The 23,154-nt window shown below is 41.7% G+C and overlaps 4 protein-coding genes across 5 annotated transcripts; 2 read left to right on the top strand and 2 right to left on the bottom strand.

The window, feature by feature from the left end:
* The first annotated feature begins 1,573 nt into the window (after positions 1-1,573).
* Positions 1,574-4,960, top strand: LOC139633006 (Krueppel-like factor 11). The gene is made up of 4 exons (XM_071498330.1): positions 1,574-1,753; positions 2,616-2,894; positions 3,299-4,265; positions 4,527-4,960. The coding sequence occupies exons 1-4, from the start codon at positions 1,715-1,717 to the stop codon at positions 4,826-4,828; spliced, it is 1,587 nt and encodes a 528-aa protein (XP_071354431.1). The 5' UTR covers positions 1,574-1,714; the 3' UTR covers positions 4,829-4,960.
* Positions 4,961-7,929: 2,969 nt separating this feature from the next.
* Positions 7,930-10,537, top strand: dnaaf2 (dynein axonemal assembly factor 2). Its single transcript, XM_071498460.1, has 2 exons — positions 7,930-9,927; positions 10,013-10,537. Exons 1-2 carry the CDS (start codon positions 8,170-8,172, stop codon positions 10,400-10,402), a joined length of 2,148 nt encoding a protein of 715 aa, XP_071354561.1. The 5' UTR covers positions 7,930-8,169; the 3' UTR covers positions 10,403-10,537.
* A 54-nt stretch (positions 10,538-10,591) lies between these two features.
* Positions 10,592-15,120, bottom strand: lrr1 (leucine rich repeat protein 1). Its single transcript, XM_071498461.1, has 5 exons — positions 14,591-15,120; positions 13,428-13,526; positions 12,333-12,585; positions 11,569-12,043; positions 10,592-11,463 (listed from the first exon to the last, which is right to left on the bottom strand). Exons 1-5 carry the CDS (start codon positions 14,771-14,773, stop codon positions 11,208-11,210), a joined length of 1,266 nt encoding a protein of 421 aa, XP_071354562.1. The 5' UTR covers positions 14,774-15,120; the 3' UTR covers positions 10,592-11,207.
* A 2,134-nt stretch (positions 15,121-17,254) lies between these two features.
* LOC139632983 (transmembrane protein 151B) lies at positions 17,255-23,113 on the bottom strand. 2 transcript variants are annotated; one of them, XM_071498295.1, is made up of 2 exons: positions 22,423-23,113; positions 17,255-19,803 (listed from the first exon to the last, which is right to left on the bottom strand). In XM_071498295.1, exons 1-2 carry the CDS (start codon positions 22,552-22,554, stop codon positions 18,178-18,180), a joined length of 1,758 nt encoding a protein of 585 aa, XP_071354396.1. In that variant the 5' UTR covers positions 22,555-23,113; the 3' UTR covers positions 17,255-18,177. The 2 variants fall into 2 exon arrangements, with proteins under 2 accessions (XP_071354396.1, XP_071354397.1); XM_071498296.1 differs by having other exon boundaries at positions 22,418-22,553.
* Positions 23,114-23,154: the final 41 nt, after the last annotated feature.

Genomic DNA, 23,154 nt, shown 5'->3' with positions numbered 1-23,154 from the left:
AAGTTTAAAGAATATGTTTAGTATCAGGAGAACAAAGCATAGTAGTCTTTGCTTTACATCTAGGACAACAGGTTGTCAGTGCAGTGTATCTGTAGACTTGAATAACACGTCAAATCTTTATTTTTAGGCTCAATTTGTGTACTAATGTAGCTGTAATCATATAATTCACAAACCTAATATGGCCCATATGGATCTAAAGGGAGCTCTGAGGTCCACCAGAGAATTCATTAAAAATAGCTACACCCACAGACCATGAGTGGGGTACACCAGTTATATTGTTGTCTATTTTTTTAAAAATTATTATTCATAGAGTTTAATTGTTGGCCTCTAAAAGGTAACCTGGTTTACTGTAAAATCACAAAAAATATCAGATGTTGGACACATTTGAAAGGATAGTGATAAATTATTACACTTGTATGGTGCTGCAGTGATAACATGGAGTAAAAAAGCATTCTTAGTTTGTAGCTAGTGAATTTTATGTTTGTCTAATGAAATGTGAAAAATCATGACAATTGAAGAACTTGGTTATCTGCTTTTTCTGTGAGAAAACAACACATATATTTCTAAAAAACAAGATAGAAATGCACTTCATCTGGCACTGGTGTTGCATTCAAGTGTTGTGGGAAAGGTGGTACAAATGACTGCAGACTTCAACAGAGCTTGAAAACGTTTTCTTGGATAGATGTTGCAGTTATGTGTTAAGTCAAGCTTAAAAATAAAAATAATGTGTTCTTAATGTTGGGCAACCTTGCCCACTTAAACCTTTGAGAGTTTCTGCTAATTGCAAACTACAAACTTAACTGACTACTCAACTAACTTCTGCAAAAGCTGGTAAAAAAAATATTTAGTAATTTAAATTCAAACCCTTTTATTTTACTTCATCTTGGACTTTTGCACACACTGCAAAATCAGACTGTGCAGCAAAGGACATTACACATGAACCCATATTTAAACACATCACATATGTAACATGAAAATGTTTTTAATGCAATCCTTGGTGTTCACAGAACTTCTATAAAATTATTGAACATTTTGCCTAATAAGACATGCAAATCTAACACTTTGCCTCACGTGTATAAAGATTCTTTGACGCCACTGCTGTGTTGTCCCTTTACATTGGCTATAATTGCAATTTCTCTTCATTAAATCATATTAATTAATCTAATTTACTATGTTGTTTGGGCAATAGCGTGTTTATATAACATTTTATTTCTTTGAATGACTGTTGCATCGAGCCCGTCGGGTCGTTTTCAGCAGTTCTGTTCCCACAGTTCCTGAACATATCATAGACTGGATCGACCTTTCGCCTAGTTTAGCGGCTGGCAGTTCATCGGGTTTACCCTGACACTGCTGACTTCGAGACCACGCCCACCAACGGCCACGCACCCTATTTCCTCCAACCGTCCGGCGAGCACGCAGTGTTCACGCGGTCCCTGCCCTCCTATTGGCTGCCGCTCCGCACACACTCGCTTGTGATTGGTCGAGTGTTGCCACCCGCCGGTGCGTGTTGTGAGTTTTGTTTTTCTTTTTCTTTTTTTTTTTTTTTCTCCTCTCTATGTTTTACACACACAGCTGAGAGAAAAGGCAGCCAGTCAGAGAAAAAAAACCATCTCAACCCCACCGCAGCAGAGGCAGCAGCACTGGCGACTGCCGTCTCTTTGTTCTGTTCTGGCTTTGACAACAAAAAAGTGTTATTTAAACATTTTATTCCTAAATGCCATTGCGAAAATTCACGGAGATGGACTCACACGGGGTAAGGCAATTCTTTAGATGGATATTTATTTTGTGTTTTCCCTGCAGTCCACTGTCATTTAGTTGTTTACTAATTGATTTGATATTTCGGTACCCAAGTCGTCAGTTTAATTCATATTTTTTGTGTATTCTATTAATTTTATTTGGTGTCACGTCAACGTCCCAGTGGTGCCAACTCAACCTTGTTGAATTAATATCTAAACAGTTGTGTTTTGGGTTTTTTTTTTTTTTTTTTTTTTTTTTAGACATTTACATTGCAAATTTGCGTTTTATTGAGTTTATAAAATGTAATATCCCACGCATCTCTGCTTGTCTGAACTGACAATGTAATTTTAACATGTACGGAAGCCTGACAGTGTCATCTGGTTGAGTTTTTGTGGAGGATCAGTTCTGCGCTTTGTTTACTGTAAAAATGTATAGCAGAGTTGTAACGTGATAAACCTACTTCCTGATGCAAACCCGCTTTATGGGGATTTCACATGGCTCATCTCGGCAGCACGTCACTATTTGGTCTATATTTGGCAATGGGCGGTGTCCTGGCGCTGAGCCAAAGCTAGTGCATGCTGGGCTGGGGTGTAGTCACCAACACCCCCTCTCCCTTATTTAAGCATCACGTAGTTTGGCCCGGGAACTTAAGATACAGGAAGAGTGACTGAACATAATAACTGGAAATTTGGAGATTTTTTTCCCCAGTCTGGTTATTGGAATAGAAATCTTCCCTCCTGTTTACATTTATGCCATTATTAGATCTGAGTCAAAGTTGAATCAACACAACGTATCATGCAGTTGAAATTGACCAATAAAACTAAAGGATGTGACAATACTGCATCCTTTTTCTCATGTTTATTTCTTGCTCCTTTCAGACTGAGTACATGGATCATTGTGAGTCCTACGCAAAGAGAAGGCGGCATGACAGCGAACACTCTGCCTCCAGTGGAACTTCTGGCCTGGAGTACACGGACCTGGAGGCAGCTGAAGCACTGGTGTGTATGAGCTCTTGGGGCCAGGGCCTCTTCCTCAGCAGCAACAGGCCAAACCCCTGCAAACCCAGACCCCTCACCCCGGCTTCGGACTCCTGTGACTCCCTCCTGCCGCCAGAAATTCCAGAGCCCCCTAAGGACTTTGTGTCCCTCTCCTCCCTGGTAAGACACTTTGCATATTGTACAGTTGTCAACAGTTACATGTTAGTTTTGCAGCATTGAGTTGGGGTTATAGGCTGATACTGAAATCACACAGAGCTGTAAAACTATTGATGTAAGTGATATTTGATAAGTAAAACATATTCCAGCGTGTCATTAATCCCCAAGGCCTGTTGATGTAATAACTAAAGATAACTGTGGTTTATGACATGAGAGTGGTGTTGACCTTCAGACAAAGTTTGTCCTTGCAGATGCAGGGTAATAAAAATCTCACTTTATAGCTTGGAGTGATGATTATGTGTACCTGCATGCCACCTGTGATACTTATGTCTTTAAACACATCATGATATTATAGTATTGGGCTACACTTTAATTCCTCAACCCTCATATCTCCCTTTTCTTTCTAGTGTATGACTCCCCCTCACAGCCCCAGCTTTGTTGAGACTTCAATATCCAGCACTGGCCTCCAGTCAAGCTCCATGGCTGTGTCCTCACAGCGCTGTGTGTCCGGACTCCATCAACCGGTCCAGGCACCCCGTACTGAAAAGGCCTCCTCCCTCCCCCTTCCATCACAGTCCTGCAGAGCGATGGCGACCAGCGTCATCCGCCATACCGCAGACAGTACCCCCTGCCAACACCACATTCCAGTAGCTCCCAATCCAGAGAAAACTAGAGACTCAGTAACGGCTACAATGGTCTGTCAGCAGCAACAACTGCGACAGCAGCAGCAACACATTGCAAAGACTGAGCAGATAACCACACCTCCATCTCCTCCTGCTCCTCTCACAAAGACAGAACAGCAGCCCAGTCCCTCAAAACCCTGTTTGGACAGTGTCTCCACCCCAATTCCTCTCAACACTCAACAGCAAAACAGCCCACCCCCTCCCTCTGTTCCTGCAACCCTGTCCCCACCTCCAGTCACCAGCCCTCAAATCATCTGCCAGATGTTCCCTGTCAGCAGCCAATCAGGGATAATCTCAGCCTTCATCCCCAGTGCGGTTCAGACATCAAATAGTGGAATTCGGACTGCCACCACAAACATCCTCCCCCAGCCCACCTCAGCCAACTCCACCTCTGTCCAGCAGTCACTCATCGTGGGCTCAGCGGTGCCACAGGGAACGGTGATGCTGGTTCTCCCTCAGTCCTCAGTCCCTCAGGCCCCTCACTGCCCCCAGACTGTCATGACCCTGGGCAACACCAAGCTGCTACCTTTGGCCCCGGCCCCTGTGTATGTGCCAGCGGGGCCCAGTGGCAACACTGCAGCCACAAAAATGGACTTTTCCCGCAGGAGAAACTATGTCTGCAACTTTCCAGGCTGCAGGAAGACATACTTCAAAAGTTCACACCTCAAGGCTCACCTTCGAACACACACAGGTGAGCATTTACAGCACACAGGAGAGTTTGGTTGTGTAGAACTGTGTGAGTATGTGGAATAAAATATGTCTACCCCAGATGACTGTTGCATCCTGTTTGTAAAGCATTCCTTCTTTGGCCTTGTTAGTCCTGATGGGAGGAGAGTGAGCTCATTGTTTTATGTCAAACAGGGCACTGTGACGCGTGAAGATTTTATGACTGCAGTGTGACTCACTTGCTGACTCCTTACTCTCCCTGTTTTTCTCTCTTTCTCTCTCTTAGGTGAGAAGCCTTTCAGCTGCAGCTGGGACGGCTGTGATAAGAGGTTTGCCCGCTCTGACGAGCTCTCGCGTCACCGGCGAACACACACTGGGGAAAAAAAGTTTGTGTGTCCCGTGTGTGACCGGCGATTCATGCGCAGTGATCACCTCACCAAACACGCACGACGCCACATGACCACAAAGAAAATTCCCTCCTGGCAGGCTGATGTTAGGAGCTTGAACAAAATGGCTGCTGGAAAAACACTTCCCTCAAAACCTGGCCTTGCCACACTAAGCATGCTGGTACCTGCCAGCTCAAAGTAGACAATGAACACTGCCATCCTACCCACTCCCAAGATGCCACAGGGATATAGGGAGCTGCCAAGCACACAAGGCTGCTGCTCTTTAACTCATGGGAATGAAAAAAAAACAAAAACACATGCACTGGACTCTTTTTCCTCTCTACTGCTCATTTGTATGTGTATTTTTCTCTAAAGGATTTTTTGTTTACTTTAATATGAGCGATAATATGTATGCACCCTTGCCAAAGCCTTTGTATGAAGTTTGTCTTATACATTTCACCTTCTCCACCCCTCCTACAACACTTTTTCTTTAGTTGTGTTAATACTGATATATATGTCTATGTGAATGTATTGTTTCTCTATGAAATGCATTTATTTGTCATATTTGGGAAAATATTGACATAAAAACAATGTAAATATAAATATTAATCAACAATACTATGATTATATCTTGATTATATCTCCCTGTCTAACTTTTCATATTATTTAATACATATTTGTAATAAAAAAATATTAAATTAGTCATTTATGTCCTTTTTTGACTTTCCAATAACTAATCCTGGAAAAACAAGGCATTGGATCAAAGTATAGTCAATTTCTGGTTGTCTCATGCTGAAATGCAGTGAGCGTCTGCCCACATCCTGTGTGCGTCACACTTTGACTGCCCCCCCATCACTACCGCCCTCTTCTTGTCAGCTGAAGCTCACTCATGTCCTTTAAAATGTGCTGACTAGCCTGTGGGTTGCTTCCTGCTGCCTGAATGAGTTTTTCTTTTTTTTTTTTTTTTTTTTTTTTGGGTGTTATAAAAACTCTTTTGGTGAGACCATCTGCAGACATTTTGTCCTGTTCATTAGCTCAGAGCCAGAATGAGTCAGGGCAGGCAAAAACAGACAGAGATTTGTTTGCCTTGTATTGGAGTTCATTAACAGATCACTTGAGCCCATTCAGCCCTGTCACATGGGAACAAGGAGGCAGTGGGGCTCTGTGGTTGTTGCATAACACACCACTGAATTTTATTCATTCAAAAATCATTTATAAGTCTGGTATATTTTAGAAGAAAAATAAAAAGTTAAAATTAGAATATACAGTAAATAAATAACTGACTACACTGAGCCTACCCTAAAAAAAATACATGGTCTAAGAGAAAGTGGTTTTCAGTATTCCTGCTTTTGCAAAAATTGAAAGGATGCAAGTGTAAATTTTATAATATAAACAATAAAAAGAAACTATTAAGATGTTTCTGGGCTAAGACTGGCTCCCTGTGCTGCATCCATCATCTCTTCCATACACATTCATAAGCAGTGGTCCCACACCCAGTAACAGCGCACCCCTTCCAATCAGACAGTGGGAAATATGAACTGTTGGGGGTGCGACCAATCACCTCTCTTCCCTGCATACCCGCCCCTTTGCCTTACTGACCGACATACTCACTGGCCATGTGCCACCTGAGTGTTGGTTTGCAGCGACGCCTGCTGGTAGGAAGAGGTCACGTCACCATTGAACAGATACGGTATTTAGACACGCTTGGAAAAAAACATAATGTCACACACTTCACATTTGGTGCTAATGGCCTGAATATGAAACTAGGTTGTTTACATTGTTTGTCCTTTGCCAATGTTACTTGTAATCAGGGAACTCAAACTTTATTAATCTCCAAGGACATTAAAGTTTCACTACCAAATATTAATTTTATGAATTACTTGATTCGATGGTTTTTGGTGACCAGTAGGAATTATGTTTATTCACTTCCTCCTCCTTTCCTGTTCCTTTGTGTATCACTTTTTCCCTTACTCACTTATTATCTGTATGTGAAGCAAACTGCTCAATACAAAATATGTTTGACAAAAATACCATTGTTTTAAAACGTGATGTAATTTCTTTTACACATAGGATGATTAATTATGGTACCATATAATTAAGGGATTTTGCTTGTATGGAGTCATAGTTATTAATGTGATTGTAATGTAAAAAGGCCCACTGTACTCATTCAGACTCCACTGCATGTTTGCTAACACATTATCATAAATTGTCAATTTGAGTATCAAGTACAAAGTGTAATTTTCATTGTACAGTAAATTAAATGTACTCACTTAGATTCAGTTCAGAACATAAGTGACAAATAAGTGGTATATTGTAACTATGAAGGACATTTTAATGGCAAGTTCATTTGTCCACCTGGAAACAAAACAAAACAAAACAAAACAAAACAAAACAAAACAAAACAAAACAAAAGTTGATTTGTTGGTTGACTTAATAAATAATGGGAAATTTTATATTCTCCTCAATTTACTAATTTCAGTAGGGTTTAATTAGGGAGACATTCATGCAAATATAAGGATTTTTAAGCAACATGAAGTAGGAATTAATGGCATAAATGTATAAACATGGCAAGGGTAGGCTCCATTTGTAGTAAAATGTGTTATGGATAAAATACCTTTGTATTTTATTTAGGCCCCTTCACTTGCATATTTCATTATATATATATATATATATATAAAATCATTATAAATGATTATATATATATCGTTATATATATAATTTAAAATTGATTAAATTTTGTTGTTTTTAAAAAAACAAAACAAAACAGAAGGACAAAGATAAAAAGCAATATTACTTTTATTTATTTAGTTATTTATCTGTTTATTGCAATCTTATCAAAAATCAATTTTTTAGTCCTGGCACCCCCACTCTGAGTTATGGTGGATTCTGTTTTAACTATCCTGGATTCCTGGAATAGCGTGGCATATTCAATTTCCTGGACATGGAAATTGGAAAGGTAACACCTGTGCATACATTAACAGTGCCATAAAGTGCTATAAAAGTAAAGTAACTACTCAATAAGTACATCAGTAAAGTAAGTTAATTAGTAAATCAGTTAAAAAAGAGAAAGAAAAAAAGTGAATGTGGTTCGAAGCCACTGCAGGTGCAAGGTTTCTTTAGGTTAAATTCATTTATATTTAAGGCAAATTTATAATTATTTCTTATTTTTATTTATAGCTATATTTGTTTTTAGTTTCACTTACCAACCCGTCGGATGTACAAGAAAATGTTTCTCGGGGAGGTGTTTCCTTGTTGCACCATTGGCCCTCTTGTTGCTATGGTTATATCAACACAAGCAGGACGTGGTAGTTCGCCGCGGTTTGGAGTTTGTGGTCGCGCAATGCGAGCTAAAACACGGCAGAAAAACTTGCCAAATACTGCGCACTTTTGGTATTTTACCGAGACCAGACTGTAGCAGTTAATGTGTCAAAATTTAACCTCACCTCTGAACTGTTTTTCGGGCGTTAAGCTCAGGAAAGTTCGTGGGTAGATTTAGTCCGTTAACTTTAACCCCCTCAGCGTTTTCTCCTCGCATTCACCAGCATGGAGGTCGGAGAAAAGCTGAAAGAACTGGACATGTCGGTGGATGAAATCGACAGACTGACGAAAGCTTTCAAAGACGAGAAATTCAGGGAAATGCTGCGCGATTACGCCCAAGAAATATCAGACCCCGAGAATAAGAAGAGGTATGAAGAGGAGATCAAACTTTTAGAGAAGGAGCGAGGAAACAGCATCGAGTTTATCCACCCGAAACCATTTAGCTCTCTTAAGACGAGTGTGAACGGTAAGGAGAGGTGTTTTATTAATATCTGTGCCAATGATAAAATTGGAAAGCCTGCGTGTGAGTGTGGTGTGTCGGAGGATGGCCGCAGAGGGCAGCGCTGGTCCCTGCCTCACAGTCTGCACCCAGGGAGACAAGACACAGATCCTAAAGGGAAAAAGATAGTGATCTATGACGTTATTTTTCACCCTGACACCCTCTACATAGCAAGCAAGAATAAGAGCTTCATGGATATGGTGAACAGCACAGCCATTCAGGGAATCCAGAATGCTTTTAAAGTGACACTGGACAAAAACAATATGCGAGAGATGAATACCAGGTACAAGGGCACTCCTCAGCCCTGTGTCATCCGAAAACCCATACCTGGATACAAAGCCAAGGAGCCCTCAGTGAAACCTGACCCTCTTGCCTTCCCTTACCCTGATGAAAAAAGACCTACCACATCCTCGCAAACAAAACCTACACATTCACCTGCAACAAAAAACAGCAGTGATGTCAAACCGACAAGCTTCCAGATCCAGCCTCAGAAAAGCAGAGAGCCAACCAAGCCGAACTACGCCGTAAAATATCGATCGTTTGTTGACCTGCAGGACTTTAGATGCTCCAGAGACTCAGCCAGGAGCCCCAGGCCCAAAGAGATAGTGGTCACCATCGACATGCCACTGCTGAAGTCTGTCAAAGACACCAGCCTTGAGGTAAAAGAGAAAAGCCTGCTGCTGGACTCCAAGAAACCAGCTTACAGACTGGAGCTGCCTCTAGCCTACCCTGTAGATGAAGACAAAGGAGAGGCCAAGTTCAACAAGCAGAGAGGACAGCTGATAGTCACACTGCCTGTTCTTCCATCTAATGATGCTTTTGATTTTGCTGTAGGTTATGCTCAGGGTGAAGGTGATGATGAAGGGAAGGGAAAGGAAAGTGAGGAGGATAAACGGATGGAGCAGGAGACGGGAAATAAGGAAGATGAGGCGGAGCAAAGAGGTGTTGAAGAGAAGGTAAAAGAAGAAAGAGAAGTTGGAGAGGAGGATCTGAAGCAACAGACAAAGGTAGAGAAAGGTGAAGACGAGGAAGAAGAGGAGCAGATAGTGAAAGGTTGGGAATGTGTGGAGGGGGAGGAAAGTGTAGTGGGTGAAGAGGACAAATTGAGAAAGCAGAAGAGAAAAGGAGAAGAAAATAAAGAAATGAAAATTGATCTGGAGGAGGATGCAAAATGGCAGAAGCAGAACAGAGAAGGCCAAGAAAGCGTGGCAGAGGAAAGAAGAGTTGAGAATCAAGAAAGTGACCAGATTTATAACAGTGAAGTAGAGGATAAATTGAAAGAGCAGAAACAGGAAAGTGAGAAAGAAGGTGGAAAATGGACAGAAAGCCAGTTCGATTTAGTCACTGCTGAACACGCCTGTTACACAAGAGAGGGGGGGGAAGTAAATCTGAACTCTTATTTGGAGGCAACACCCAAAATGAAGAGCACAGACATCCAAGAGGAGGCTGAAAAGACAAATGAAAACTTACGAGGAAATGAGCAGGTGAGAAAAACTCAGGTTGAAGGTAGAAGTGTGTGGTTGACCTCATCTGCTAAATTCCTTCACCTTTGATATTTTTTTGTTCTAGCTGGAAGCAGATGCTGCATTTCTGAATCACAGATCCAGTGAGGAGTCCCACACTGCAGCTGCTGTTGCATCTCCCACACCAGCTGTGACAACCACTTCAAACCACGACACTGTAAAGGACCGCTGCATTTCCCAGGGGACCGAAGTGCCTGCAACAGTTAAAGCAAATGAGTCAGGTAGAGTTTCGGCCGCAGGAAAGCAGGAGAGGAATGACATGGACGAGGATGACTTGCCGACAGAACAGCTCTTCCAAACCCAAGAGCATGACAACAAGCCACCGCCGGCTGTACTGAGGGAAATTGACAAAGATGGAAATGAAACAGTCATTAGTGATCATTCCACTTCTGTTGGGTTCATCTTCCAAAACAGCCTGATCTATGAGCTGGACTGAGGACTGTGTGCAGGAGTTGAAGGTGTTTCCTTGCATTACAGCAGTTTTAAAAGCAAGTGAAGTCAATTATTGTCTGCCGTGTCTCATGTTAAACATTGTTCACGTATTAAAACCGGACTGTTCTCTTTGGTCACATAATTCAAATACATAAATCATTTCAATATCTCATTTCAATAAACTACAAAAAAAAAGGGTAATGAATGCTTTTATTTTATTTAACTTTTTACATGTATATAAAAACAATGTGGGTCATTAGCACAGTAAAAACCAACTCCCTTTTGATGACTCTTATGGACCCTGAGGCACTCTGTCCAGGAGATTTACCTAACGTCTTTATTCCCCTGCTTAACAGAAGTAGGTCAGTAGGGGAACCTGAATTTTTCTCTTCGAGGCAGGAAGAACAAAAAAAAAAAAAACATGTATGAGAGTCATTTTTTGTCAGTGTTGCTGCCCACGATCATTACATACAGTCAGTGCCCAGTAGATACAGGCAGAGCAGGTATGAAGGTATTTATGCTTGTCTCTTAGTCCATCATTGATAGTGGAAAGTGCATTATAAGTTGGATATAACTGTAAAACAGGAAGCTCGAAGCACTTTAAAATACAAAGCTTAACAGAGTCACCACTGTCCTTTCAATAAAAGGCATTACCAGAAAACTGTACCACTAAGCTATTTACTACTGCAGATTCCTCGTTATTGTCTTATAGGATACACTCAGTATCTCACGACTTGCAAACTACTGTCGTATCCACAGGAGTTTCCAGCTGTTGGTGGGTTTTCAGTAAAGCCAGAGTTTATTCCTGCTCATCTGATTCCTCTCTGGAAGGAGTTGTCCAAGAATTCAGAATAACAGGAGAGGGAGCAGAAGTGCTGCTGCACCGGTGCATCTGTCCCTCCCATGTCGTCCACCAGGACCACTGTGTGAGAGACTTGGTGCAGGTTCATGCTGACCGCCGTCTTGATGTAAAAATTGATACAGACACGTCCGCAGTCGCAGGTCTTTGCAACTTCGAGGTCCTGACACAAGTGGGCAGGGATGAGGTGAGGTCCGTATGGTAACCTGTGAAGTGAATCGGAAAGAGTAAGGACTTTATGAGTTTGCCTTAAGAACTTGTGATCCACAGAACAAATAAATGACAATATTCTGAGCATTTTTAACTCTAACCTGAGGTTGGACACAGCTCTGGAGGCTATCTCTTGAAGTGGAAGGGGGAATGTGAGCTGCATAGTGTGGTCCAGAGGATTGGGCTGGATAAATGGGTTTCCAAATAAGTCCAGGTTCTCCAGACTCAGCTTGCGGAAGTCACTGGGCAGCACAGCCAGCTGGTTATGTGCCGCTGACAAGAACCTCAACTTGAAGAGTCGGCCGATGTGGAACGGCAAACAAACAAGCTCATTGTCATCCAGTTTGAGGTTCACTAGTTCTCTGAGCTGACAGAACTGAGCGGGGAGGGACTGCAGTCGATTCTGGCTGATGTCCAGGAGCTGGAGGGTCCGCTGCAGGGTGGACAGGCACAGGGCCTCGCTGAAGGCTTCCAGGTGGTTGTTGTGGAGGATGAGTTCGGACAGGCAGCTGAGATCACCAATGGTGGCAGGGAGTTTCTTGATGTGGTTATTGCTGAGGTCTAGCTTGCGGAGAGCTGCAAAAACAAAGCCAAAGAAATACCACTACTTAAAGGGCTACTCTTATTTAGTAATATACTCCCATAAAACTGTGATAGAAATTTCGAAAGAAAAAAAGGGCAAAATTAAAGCAGGTGGATCCCCCCCCTTTAAACTTGTCAAACATTAAATCAATGAAATCAATGTTCTCTCAATTTGTCTATAAAAATAAATGGTAAATGTAAAAGGGACATCAAGCACTATCAAACTCTACAGGCCAGATTTTTTTTCCAGCACGTAGCCAACAACCTAATCAACTCTCTTTACCTTTGAGGGACAGCATCCGCATGTCCACACGTGACAGTTTGCAATAAGAGACCTGCAGCTGCTCCAGAGAGTAGGGGAAGTTGGAGGTCAGTGGGTAGTCCTTCTTGGAGACGATGGTGAGTTTCTTCTTGGGTTGCTCTACATCCCTGGCACGAACAGGAGTGAGTGTGGAGAGAGGAAGGCTGCTCGTGTCCCTTCCCCTGTCTGCCAAATGAGCAGCTGAGAGGAAGTTTTTCAAGCTATTTGCATCAGCCTACAAATAAATAAATAATTAAAGTTACAGACGACTTGATGGATGAACAGGTAACAGAAACAGCAGACTTTCACAGTTTCTCCTCGGGTGGTTGTGTATGAACCACTCTGAAATATCTAACCTAAATTCACTAGCCTAGAATATCTTGACACACTTCCTTTGAATGAACATGATGAACTTTTTGCTGTTGGGAATAAAAATGTGTGAGCGATTCAGGATGAAAAGTAAAGGGATTAGATGTCCTTTTGTGAACACCTGTACAATCCAATACAGAACTTTTTTAAACATCGAGTTGTTCATTTAAATTTAAATGTATGGTCATTTTTTTAGGTCTCTGCTCATGGTATCATGGTATTTATTTAATTGTGGCTGGGCAGGGTAACTGAACTTTTTGTTTTCCTTATTTACCTGCATTATGTGGTGTCAGTCAGTTTATGGGTGTGTGAGTGTGTTTCTGTCAATGTGACAGGTTGAATTATGTTAGAATCTGGGTGAAAGGCCACCACTGTTTCAAAACAGCCACAAAGGCTTTACAGCAACTGGAAACAATGAGGCTGCTATGGTGTCTGTCTGGGCAGTGGCTGCAGTCAAAACAACGGTATGTGTCTGTCTTGTAGATAAATGAGTGAGACTCTTGTCTCTGAGTCCTGTGTTGTTCCCTCCTTGCAACACCACTATAAATCTGTGGTCTTCTTGCACTTTTCAACAGAATGCCTGTCTATGTCATTTTTGAATCCCAAGGAAATGAGAATAAAGTTGCGACATCGTGATTCTGAAAATCTTGTTCCTTATTTGTAAACACCTTCGTGCAAAGAGTAATTACAGCACGCTCGATCTCGTACCTTGCTCAAACAAATGTCAACAGCAGGTTCCTTTAATCTCACAGTTGCCTTGCCTTCCTCCACAAACCATGTGAAGAACTTCTCTATGTTGTCTTTTAACTGCAAGAGAAAGTTGGCAAATGTGAGTAGTGGAAAAATCCATTTCACAACATTAGAGCACGCAATGAGTGAATCACTCTGCAAGTGTAGACAGGAATACTGAAAGCATTTTAACCTTTAAGTCATCAAGCTGGTTTAGTCTGACGGCATGATTCTGAGTTATAAATCAGAGATAAGCTTTGGAGAAACTCTTGAGAGTAGCATGTCAGAGCCTGAAAACAATTCTTCTTATGTTTTCCAATCTATGTCTTTTTGGTAACGACCTAGAAAGAATAATTAATTGAAAAGCAAAAATACAGTCAATAAAAGTTGTTGGAACTCTTTGCTAATGCCTGAGTGATACAGTCTATTTTGGTTGGTGGTTGATAACATAATTTTTATGTCTTATTAAACAATACTTACTGTAAGAGCTAAGAGGAATGTAGCATATAAATCAGATGACCTTGCAGAAACTAAAATGCTTCGTTACCAAAACAGTGTCAACTGTCTAAACGGTTAAGAGAACAATATTTCAGACTCCAGGATTTGGTGTTTGAATCGTACCATCTATCAAACTGTATATTTCCTTATTTGCGTCAAGATATTTTCTTTTTTTTTAAACTTAAAGTTGAAATAAGGGAAATGGAAACAACAAAAGGGGAGAATAACAGTCACAACACTCAATTGTAAATCATAAAGCACTATAAAAAGACAACACCAGTGAAAGAGAGGAGAGCCATATACTTATTCTGCTGAGCTGACATTAATGTGTAAATGTCTGACCCATCGGGTCCGTAACAATATGACTTAATGTACAAACTTTGCTCTTAATCAGAGGGCTGACTCAGGCTTATTTCCGTATGTTTAATCAAATAAATAGGATAAAATACAAGTCTGCCTTGTACATATACTGTACATACTAGGATCGGCTCCAGACCGCTGCCACAAGACAGAGGGCAAAAAGTTTAGTATTTGGGTGAATTTGGGACTGAAACATAAACAAATGCCACATAAACTCAAACTGACTCAAGTGACGAAAATGTGAAAGACCCGTCATTTACAACAACAACAACAACAGCACATACCTTGTACTTTGAACCTGCTCTGTCTTTAGCTGTGCAGATCATCATGTAGATGTTGTTGCGTTGACTCGCCTTGTCCAAATGCCTCCCGATGGACAGCACCGCTCTCGTCCCCTTCCCTCGACTCCTCATCCCAAATGTGGGAAGCATCCGATTCACCACCTCGACATCACACTGCAGCTTCATCTCGACCACTTGACCAAAGACTAAAATCCAAGTCAACTAAGGGATTAAATACATACCAGTGGAGAAAAAACTTATATGGAAAAGTAACGCTAGCTGGTAAGTTAAGCGCTGGGGCTGCTTACAGACTAACATCCGTGCTCGCCGCGGATGTCAACAACAACTTTCTCTCCCCTCAGGGCTGCGGCTGCCTCTGACCCGCCGCCGAGGACACTACACACGGTCTACAGCGGTAACACGGCGACTTTCGACGGTAGCCGCGGTTTTTCTTGTCCGTATCTTAACAGACTGTAAAAACCGTCCCGGACAGTTTTTCTGGTGTCAGTTGCTCGGTTAGCTGCCGCGCTAGCAGGATCTCGCGCGCGTGGGAAGTGACGTCACCGAGGCGGGTTGTTAACGCCGCTCTCACGCCCATTGGAGACCGCGGAGGGTCAAAGGTCAGAGCGGTGTCGGGTTACATTTAACGTACCAAGCGACGCGGTGACGTCCGGCTGCACAAGTTTCAATAATAAAACATAACAAATACAAAGTTGCAGTGGTGGAGGGAGTGTCCGGGTAATTCTACTTTACTTATATTAGAAAAAAAAAAAAAAAACGTAGTAAAATTCAAGAGGTATTATCAGTAAGTATCAGGGACAGCTCCTTTTAAAGCGTTATATCATTAAGATAGATTATGTTATTCTGTTTTACATCTAATTAATTGCATTTTAATAATTTAGTTCTTCAGTATAAAGCGAATTTGAGATGTTTTATAGACTACCAGGTAGATTAATAGTGTAGAACTGCATCATATTTTATTATCATATCATAAGTATCAAATAAATGTAGTGGAATAAAAGTTTCCCCCTAAACTGTAGTGCAGAGGAAGTATAAAATAGCATGAAATGGAAATAGTTACGTAAAGTATAGGTACCTCAACTTTGTACTTCAGTACAGTAACTTACATTAGTCATTTTATGTAGTTACTTAATTTTTTCTGACACTAATAATCTCAAATGCAGTCACATTACTTGTGTTTGCGCTGGTTCAGTACCAACATAGTTTTTCTTTTAGATTCTGTGGTGCAAGAAATTGGAAGAACTTCTCATTGCACATAAAAAAAAAAAAAAAAAACAACTAACCAAACTGATTTTTTAATGGAAGTTAAATTATGTCTCAAGTGAGCTCATGATCTCATTTAATAAGTGTGTGTTTCTATGTGTGTAATATATATATGTTTTGCACATATTCCACATTAGAAGTTTTGATTTGGAGTAATTTTACTGTTGATGACAACTGAGCAAACTTCATTCACTGAGGTTTTCCGTGAGATATATTAAAAAGCCAGAGTAAGCAGTTAAGTGGTCCTTCAGTTAAGATTTTCTGTTAAACTATTACTTAAAAAGTACAATTAAAGAATGACTCTTACCACGCAACCTCTACATGGGTTGGTAAAACAATGGTTTGGTAAATAACAGTTCATTGGGTCAACAGAAGAATGAATTAAGACATTTAAAAACACATTTGAAACAAATGAGCACAAATTTCACTCATAACTCAACTGCATAGTAAAGATAGTCCCAGGCAATGGTGACATCTAGTGGTCAGCAGAAAGAAAGCTGTTCCCCAAAAACTCTACTATGCTGTACTATACTACACTATATAATACGCACTGATGAAAAAGTACGAATTTTGAAATTTTAATAACTAGTTTTGAGATAAAGGTTTACATACATAAGTTTATAAAATATGATGCATAGCTGTAAACTACCCACAAGTATATAAAGCAGTTAAACTACATTGTCCAGCTACAACATGTGCTACTAACATGTTAATGCAGCAGTAATAATAATACCATAGTATAATATATGTAAGACTATAACCCTGACTGAGATCATGCTGCATACTGTGTACAACTGACTTTGCTGATATTAGTTCTTTACTTTTACTTAAGTAACCTATAATACTATACTATATTAAATGAGGTTCAATCAGGTGGTAATTGTTGTCATTTCTGTGGTGCTAGTTCCTGAGCAGACGAAATAATAGGTTAAAAGTAGCTTTTTTTTCATGGCATCATTACTTTCTGTCTTCTCTCCTAGCTGTGGTCATCATTCCACCACTGTGTAAACATTAAGGCCACTCTGGAACAGAAAACTCCGAAAATGGGGTTCAAGGACAAAAATATTAGCAGTGAAGTTGGACAGTCGACTCCTGTTCAACACTTGATTTTACTTTTGTGTCAAGCTAAAGCTTTAAGGTTTTTTTTTTCTCTACACAGCACAAACCTTATGAACCACCCCTCTATCTTGCAGCCACAATGCAAAGTTTTTGGTTGAGGTAATTGAATATCAGATCATCTACTTGTGAGTCTATCTATCTTTCTCGTCTTGCACTTGAGGAGAGCAGAGATACCAGTGAGCTGTGAGTCTGAGAGTGTCTGACATCGTCACCTCAGATCAACATGATCACAGGAGAAACTTAACTCTGATCTCTCTTCTCCTTCTCTTTTCTTCCTTCTTTCTTAATCTGCTATACTGATGCACACAAAAAGTAAGTTTGTGACCTTAAAATAAAAAAACAGAAATTTGCCACACTGATATGATTCACTGTATGATTTGCAAGTTTTAATCAACTCATTTCAGAGAGAGATAAAAACACAACCTGCAACTCCATCCTGTTATGTTACCTTTTCAGACTTTTTCTTATATTATTACAATTTATTTCCTCTTTGAAAACAAGTCTGACAGGAGTAAACAGATTCATATACCTTACAAGGTGACATTAAGTACTTATATGCAATTATCCTTCATTTCACGTTCTCCACTCCACATATCTCTCATTGATAGATGTTTTGCAGGGTTCAATAAAATAAAAATAAATAAAACAAAAACAGAACAAACTCATGTCTTTGGTTTCACCTCACTGTCTATTAATAAACTAAAAGACAATACCTTTGGTAAAAACATGCAGCTTCTCTTTTCTTTTTGAATTCTTCTTACATATGCCTCTAGGTGGGATGCATCCCCACACATATACGTGACACATAAGAACTGGTGAAATTTTGTTTCCCTTGATTCTTGAAAAATAGTGATGAAATGTGTGAGTGCTCAGATCGTGCAGTGTCATGTATCAAAGGTATGTATGCACCGTCTAAATCTGATTTTGACAGTTACTATTTGTACACACACACACACACTGCAGATGACAGAGTATGACAATGCTGAGGTGACAATGTCCCAGTGCATTTAGATACATCTCACTTGCATCTGTTTCTTTTGCTTCATATTTACAGTGGAATTTCCTGAAAGAGCATATACTCTCCATAAACCTTCATTAATCTCATTCTGTTTATCAAATAGTGACCAACTCTTCAAGACCACCCTTTATTACTGATCTATCCTGACTTATCAGTGTCTGTTTGTCCTTCACAGAGCTGTCTCCACACTGGACGACCCTCTCCGTATATAATAACGCCTCACCTCCCCCCCGTCCTCGCTGCCACAGCCCTCGGGCCGATGCACAATGAGAACTGGGAAGAACCGAGCGTCCCTATAAGTTGGCGGACTGTCGCTGAGGGCCAGCTGGCTGGAGTCGGACGTGCAGCACTGCTCGTCCACGCAGCAGGGGTCCGTCAGGTTGCTGCTGCGGCTCCTCCACAGAGCCACAGTGCGGTGGGAGCCGTACATGCGGCACAGAGAGAAGCGAGACGTGTCAGAGGAGAGGTGGGACTGGAGCAGCGCTCCCCGGCAGGAGAAGATGGAGGAGCAGCTGGAGCTTGTGACGGTCCTCCTCCTGCCTGCCCCCTCTCCTCGTCCAGTCAGCTCGCTGCATTGCTCGCAATCAGCCTGGCTTTGGAGAGCGCCGTAACTTTGAGCAGTCTGGCTGCTGTCCAACAGGAAGCAGTTTGAGGATGAGGTGCATTCAGTGTCATGTAGTGAGTGCGAGTCTGCTGTGCTCATGTTTATCAACATGGCCTCTGAGTAGCTGGGAACCACCTGGCGGTTGCAGCGGATGTGCCACTCCATTTCAGTGCTGTCCAGTGTGTCCACTCTGGGGACAGCACAAACAGTCCTCACAGGCCTGTCTTCATCCAGAGGAGACGGGCTGCTGTGGCTGTACTCTAACCCGAATAGTTTCTCTATGCGGTAGTGCACATAAGCAGTGCGGTACTCTATGAGCACCCTCAGAGGCCAGGACAGCATGAAGAGAGCTGCCAGCCAGAAGGCAACCTGGGAGGTGTACCAAGGCAGCCTGTCTGGGTCTACAAAGGCTATCAGGTTTTCTCTGAAGTCCACATTTTTCAGCTGCATCCCCTCCCTGGCCTCCATGTAATCGTCCAGACCCTCGATCTCAGAGAAGAACCTGGCTCTCTGGTTGAGGTAATCATTTTCTGGGCCTGCCTCTGTGAAGCTGAAACACTTGGTGAAGCGCAGGCGAGTTGCCGGAAATCCCTCCAAGCCTCTCAGGTCACGTGATACATCTTTCATCCCGCAATGGCTGTAATCAAACTCTCCCTCTGCCACATGTGTGTTCACCCTCTCATGGTACACCTGTGTTGTGGTGTAGGCGTCCCCATTACGGTATCGAGTGACTTGCCGAGTCCTTCGGACAAAATGGTAGCTGATAGCCTTCCACCATATGCAGGGCTGGGCTTGCTGCATCCGCAGCACACGTTCATACACACTGTCCACATCTGCTTTGTACTGCAGCTCACTCCTGGCCCTGCAGTGCCAGCACTCCACAATGTACAACACATAGAGCATGAGCAGGAAAGCCAGAGGGATGTAGATGTAGCCGTCAGAGCAGGGGCTGTCGTGGTAGATCATTGAGTGTCCTCCGACGCCCAACCCAGACGCCCCCCTCAGGGAGGAGGTGAAGGAGGCCGTGAAGGAGGAGGTGAGGGCAGGGTTGAAGCTGATCTTGGTGACCCGGGTGAGCTGACACCAGGCCACCGCGCCCATGCAGCTGTACATGAGCAGAGAGAGCAGCAGGCAGCGCCAATGGGACTCTCGGCAGACACAAGCACCCAGGGACTGCTTCACTGGATGTTGCTGCAGAGAGAGAGAGAGAGAGAGAGAGAGTAATAAAGAAAAGGCACTTAGAGCAATGAGCCCCTGAAACATGGCCGTGATATCATGACTTGCAGTAGAAATGCAAATGAACTTGGCTGCACTATAAATTGCACAGCTTTTCCATACCTAAGCACAAAGTAAATCAAACTAAAGAAAGCTCAGTGGAATTCAATTAAACCATGTAGTGTCCCTGTGAGGCTGTGTGTCAATGCAGCTGACAGACAAATATCAGCTCGACTGTTCACACATCTATCTCTGAAATGAATTGAATTTATATTGCACTGGGGCAAATGTACTTGCTAGAAAAGATGTCACATTAATACCACAGTGTAACACTTCTCTATATGCAGACAGAATCCTAAATATCTTGGAGATTAAAACCTGCAGTTAGAAATAGAGCCTGATTGGCAGATACCAATATTGATATTTGAGAGTTAAAGATTTTACAACAATATATTAGCTAATATCTGTTTTGTTTTTTTCAACATAAACAAAGACACAGTCATGACATAGTCACTTTTTAGTTGATGTACCTGCCAACACAGATATATCTGTAATAATAATGCTAATTATTAGCGGTAAGGCTCTAGTTGGAATTGTCCAAAATGTACTGGGCTTGACATGAGACTTAGCCCCGTATGTTCATTGAACAGAAATGATGCTCCGACCACAGTGGAATAACAAAATGACACTAGTGCTTAATTAACTTATGAGTTAAAAAAGATTAATTGTCAACAATCATCAATAAAAAAAAACAAAGATGTTCTATGGGTTTTTCTGCTTTTCTCTCTTAGATGTAGTTTTGATTTTCGGACAATGAATTGAAACCATGTGAACATGTTACTTTAGGCTTGGAAACCTTTTCACTACTTCCTGACATTTTATAAATTAATACATGATTAAAAAGTGAAACAGTATGAAATGATTGTCATTTGCAGAACAGCATTATAATTACTAATTAATTTACCAACTGAATTAATAGCTGAGATATAACATAACATAACATAACATAACATAACATAACATAACATAACATAACATAACATAACATAACAATTAGATTATATAAAGCTCTACGCTGTATGTGGTGGTTATCTCAGAGCAGACAAACAGAAACAGAAAGTGCTCACCTCTGCAATACTGACCAGAAGTCAAATGATGCCATTCAGCAAAGGCACTGGCCCAAAGCTATTTCATCACTAATATTATAGTAAAAGAAGCTGGAGCGTAACCCTTTATGCATGAAGAGACTGAAGCAGGAGTGAAACATTTATTGTAACCTCTTACAAATGTAATTTGATCCTATCCTGTCAGTCACATTCATGGAGATTTCTGAGCGACTTTATGGCACTTTGTAATATTATTGTTTGTTTTTAGTGGAGACATTTCTCCCCGTGAGATCCAGTGCTGTTGTGGACAACCTCTGGTGTTTTATGGAGTGAAAGGATTTATGCTGACAACCAGCCATCCATTACTGCACTGACACGGGAGTGGAGATGTCACTTCGCTGGTTCCTCCTCAGTTATTTATGGAGCAAACAGGGATTCAGTTCTCGTGTAGCAGAGAGGAGGGACTTTTCAGTAGTCCAGGCGTCCTGACTGCAGACATTAGAGTCTATGTACAGAGATTACATATTGGATTATTGGTTTTTAATCATGTTTTTATACTACAATAGTAACATTCAACATGTGCAAAAAATCTCCCTTTAAATATTTCTTCTGATATTTAGTCAATTTCTATAACCAAGGTTATCCCAGTCAAAAAATAAATAAATAAATAAATGTAATAAGAGTATATCCTTGGTCACACCAGTAGAGTTTTCAAGCAGCTGAATTAAATGTGTTTGCCTGACAATAAATAGAAAATAAAGTTTGTGGAAAAGACACAAGTTGCTCGACCTAAAGTTTACTTCAGTCTACTCCACACTATAAAACAAGACTTACTTGGACAATGGCTCCGGAGACAACTTGTGTCATTTTACTGTCTGTGCATGGCTGGCTGCACACCGCCAGCTGCTCAGATGGATGGAGTAATTACTCCATGGCAGAAACGACAGAGAGAGAATGGTGGAGAAAATGCAGACACATGCAGGTACACTTCGAATGGATTTATCAACTGAGGTGGGGTTTTTCACAAAAGATTCAACCCTCTCCGGAGCAAAATAGATCCATTTGTTAGTATCTTTCCACATCACTGGAGTCTACTGTGTGTGAAATGGGCTATCTGACATTTCAAGGAGCAGACATGCTGTTTGGCTGCAGGTGGGAGCAGTTGCACTGTAATGGCACAGAGAGGATATCAATGGATAGGATTTATTTTCCAGTGAGCCACTGTAGCTAAGAAATCAAAATGAAGTGTTTGAAAATGTTGAGCTAGACAAGAGAACATTTGTATATTTTTAAGTAAAGGGAAAAATATGGTTGCATCTTATTGTGGCCTTGTTTCACGTTGCAGGAACATGGTCCATGGCTTACTTTATGTTACTGTTTACTTTTCTTAAAGTCATTCAGTGAAAACAACTGTATAACTATATTCTCAGCTGATGTTTGTGCCTTTTCTTGTACTTAAAGCTAAGATAAAGAATTGCTTATACCTTACCTCCTCCGGGACATCACTCGCAGCCGGTGAGTCTTCCTCCTCCTCCTCCCCCTGCCCCTGCTCCTCTCCCTCAGCATCATTGGGAGCGCTGGCCGTCGTGTCCTCCGCAGAGTCCAGGTCGGGAGAGAGCATGCTGCACTTTTCGCATGTCAGAGAGAGTTTATAAACTCACTCCTTCTTATTCACATGCTCTGCTCTAGATATTTTCCCCTTTGCTCCCCCGTTTTGGCCCCCCTTGAGCCCCACAGCGCCTGGGCCGGAGCCAGCAGACTGCTGCTGCTGCTGCACGGAGCGGGGATCCCGCGGTGGTCCTCCCGACTGGCAGGACGGAGGGGGGCGGGGTTGAGGGATTTCACCGCAGCAGAGACAGCAGAGGTTGACCATGATGCAGTCAGAGAGGCTTGTTGTCAGTGACCAATGGTCTACGGTTGAAATTGCCTAATAAAACCATAAATCATAAATAAACCAAACAACATCGCACTGTGTTCATCCAGATGCCGGTCGTCCAGTCTCCTGCAGGGAGGATAGTTTATCTTGTATCTCCTGGGCTTCCCGCGACATAAATTAGAGAGGATGCACTGAATAGGCGAATAGCTACGAACTCAGCTAAATATTGTAAACATTACTAGCCTCTAAATTACCTTGTTATCTCCGATACAAGGACGTCGACGCCTTCCCTTCTCTGGCAGAGCTCTTATTTTGAAGGTGAGGTTTGGTGTCACATTAAAACTC

This window comes from Trachinotus anak, unplaced genomic scaffold, assembly GCF_046630095.1.
Source record: "Trachinotus anak isolate AG129_WGS33_773 ecotype Australia unplaced genomic scaffold, CSIRO_AGI_Tana_v1 ptg000015l, whole genome shotgun sequence".
Lineage (NCBI taxonomy): Eukaryota > Metazoa > Chordata > Actinopteri > Carangiformes > Carangidae > Trachinotus > Trachinotus anak.
Note: the sequence above shows the minus strand (reverse complement) of the source record. Positions and strands in the feature narration are given on the sequence as shown.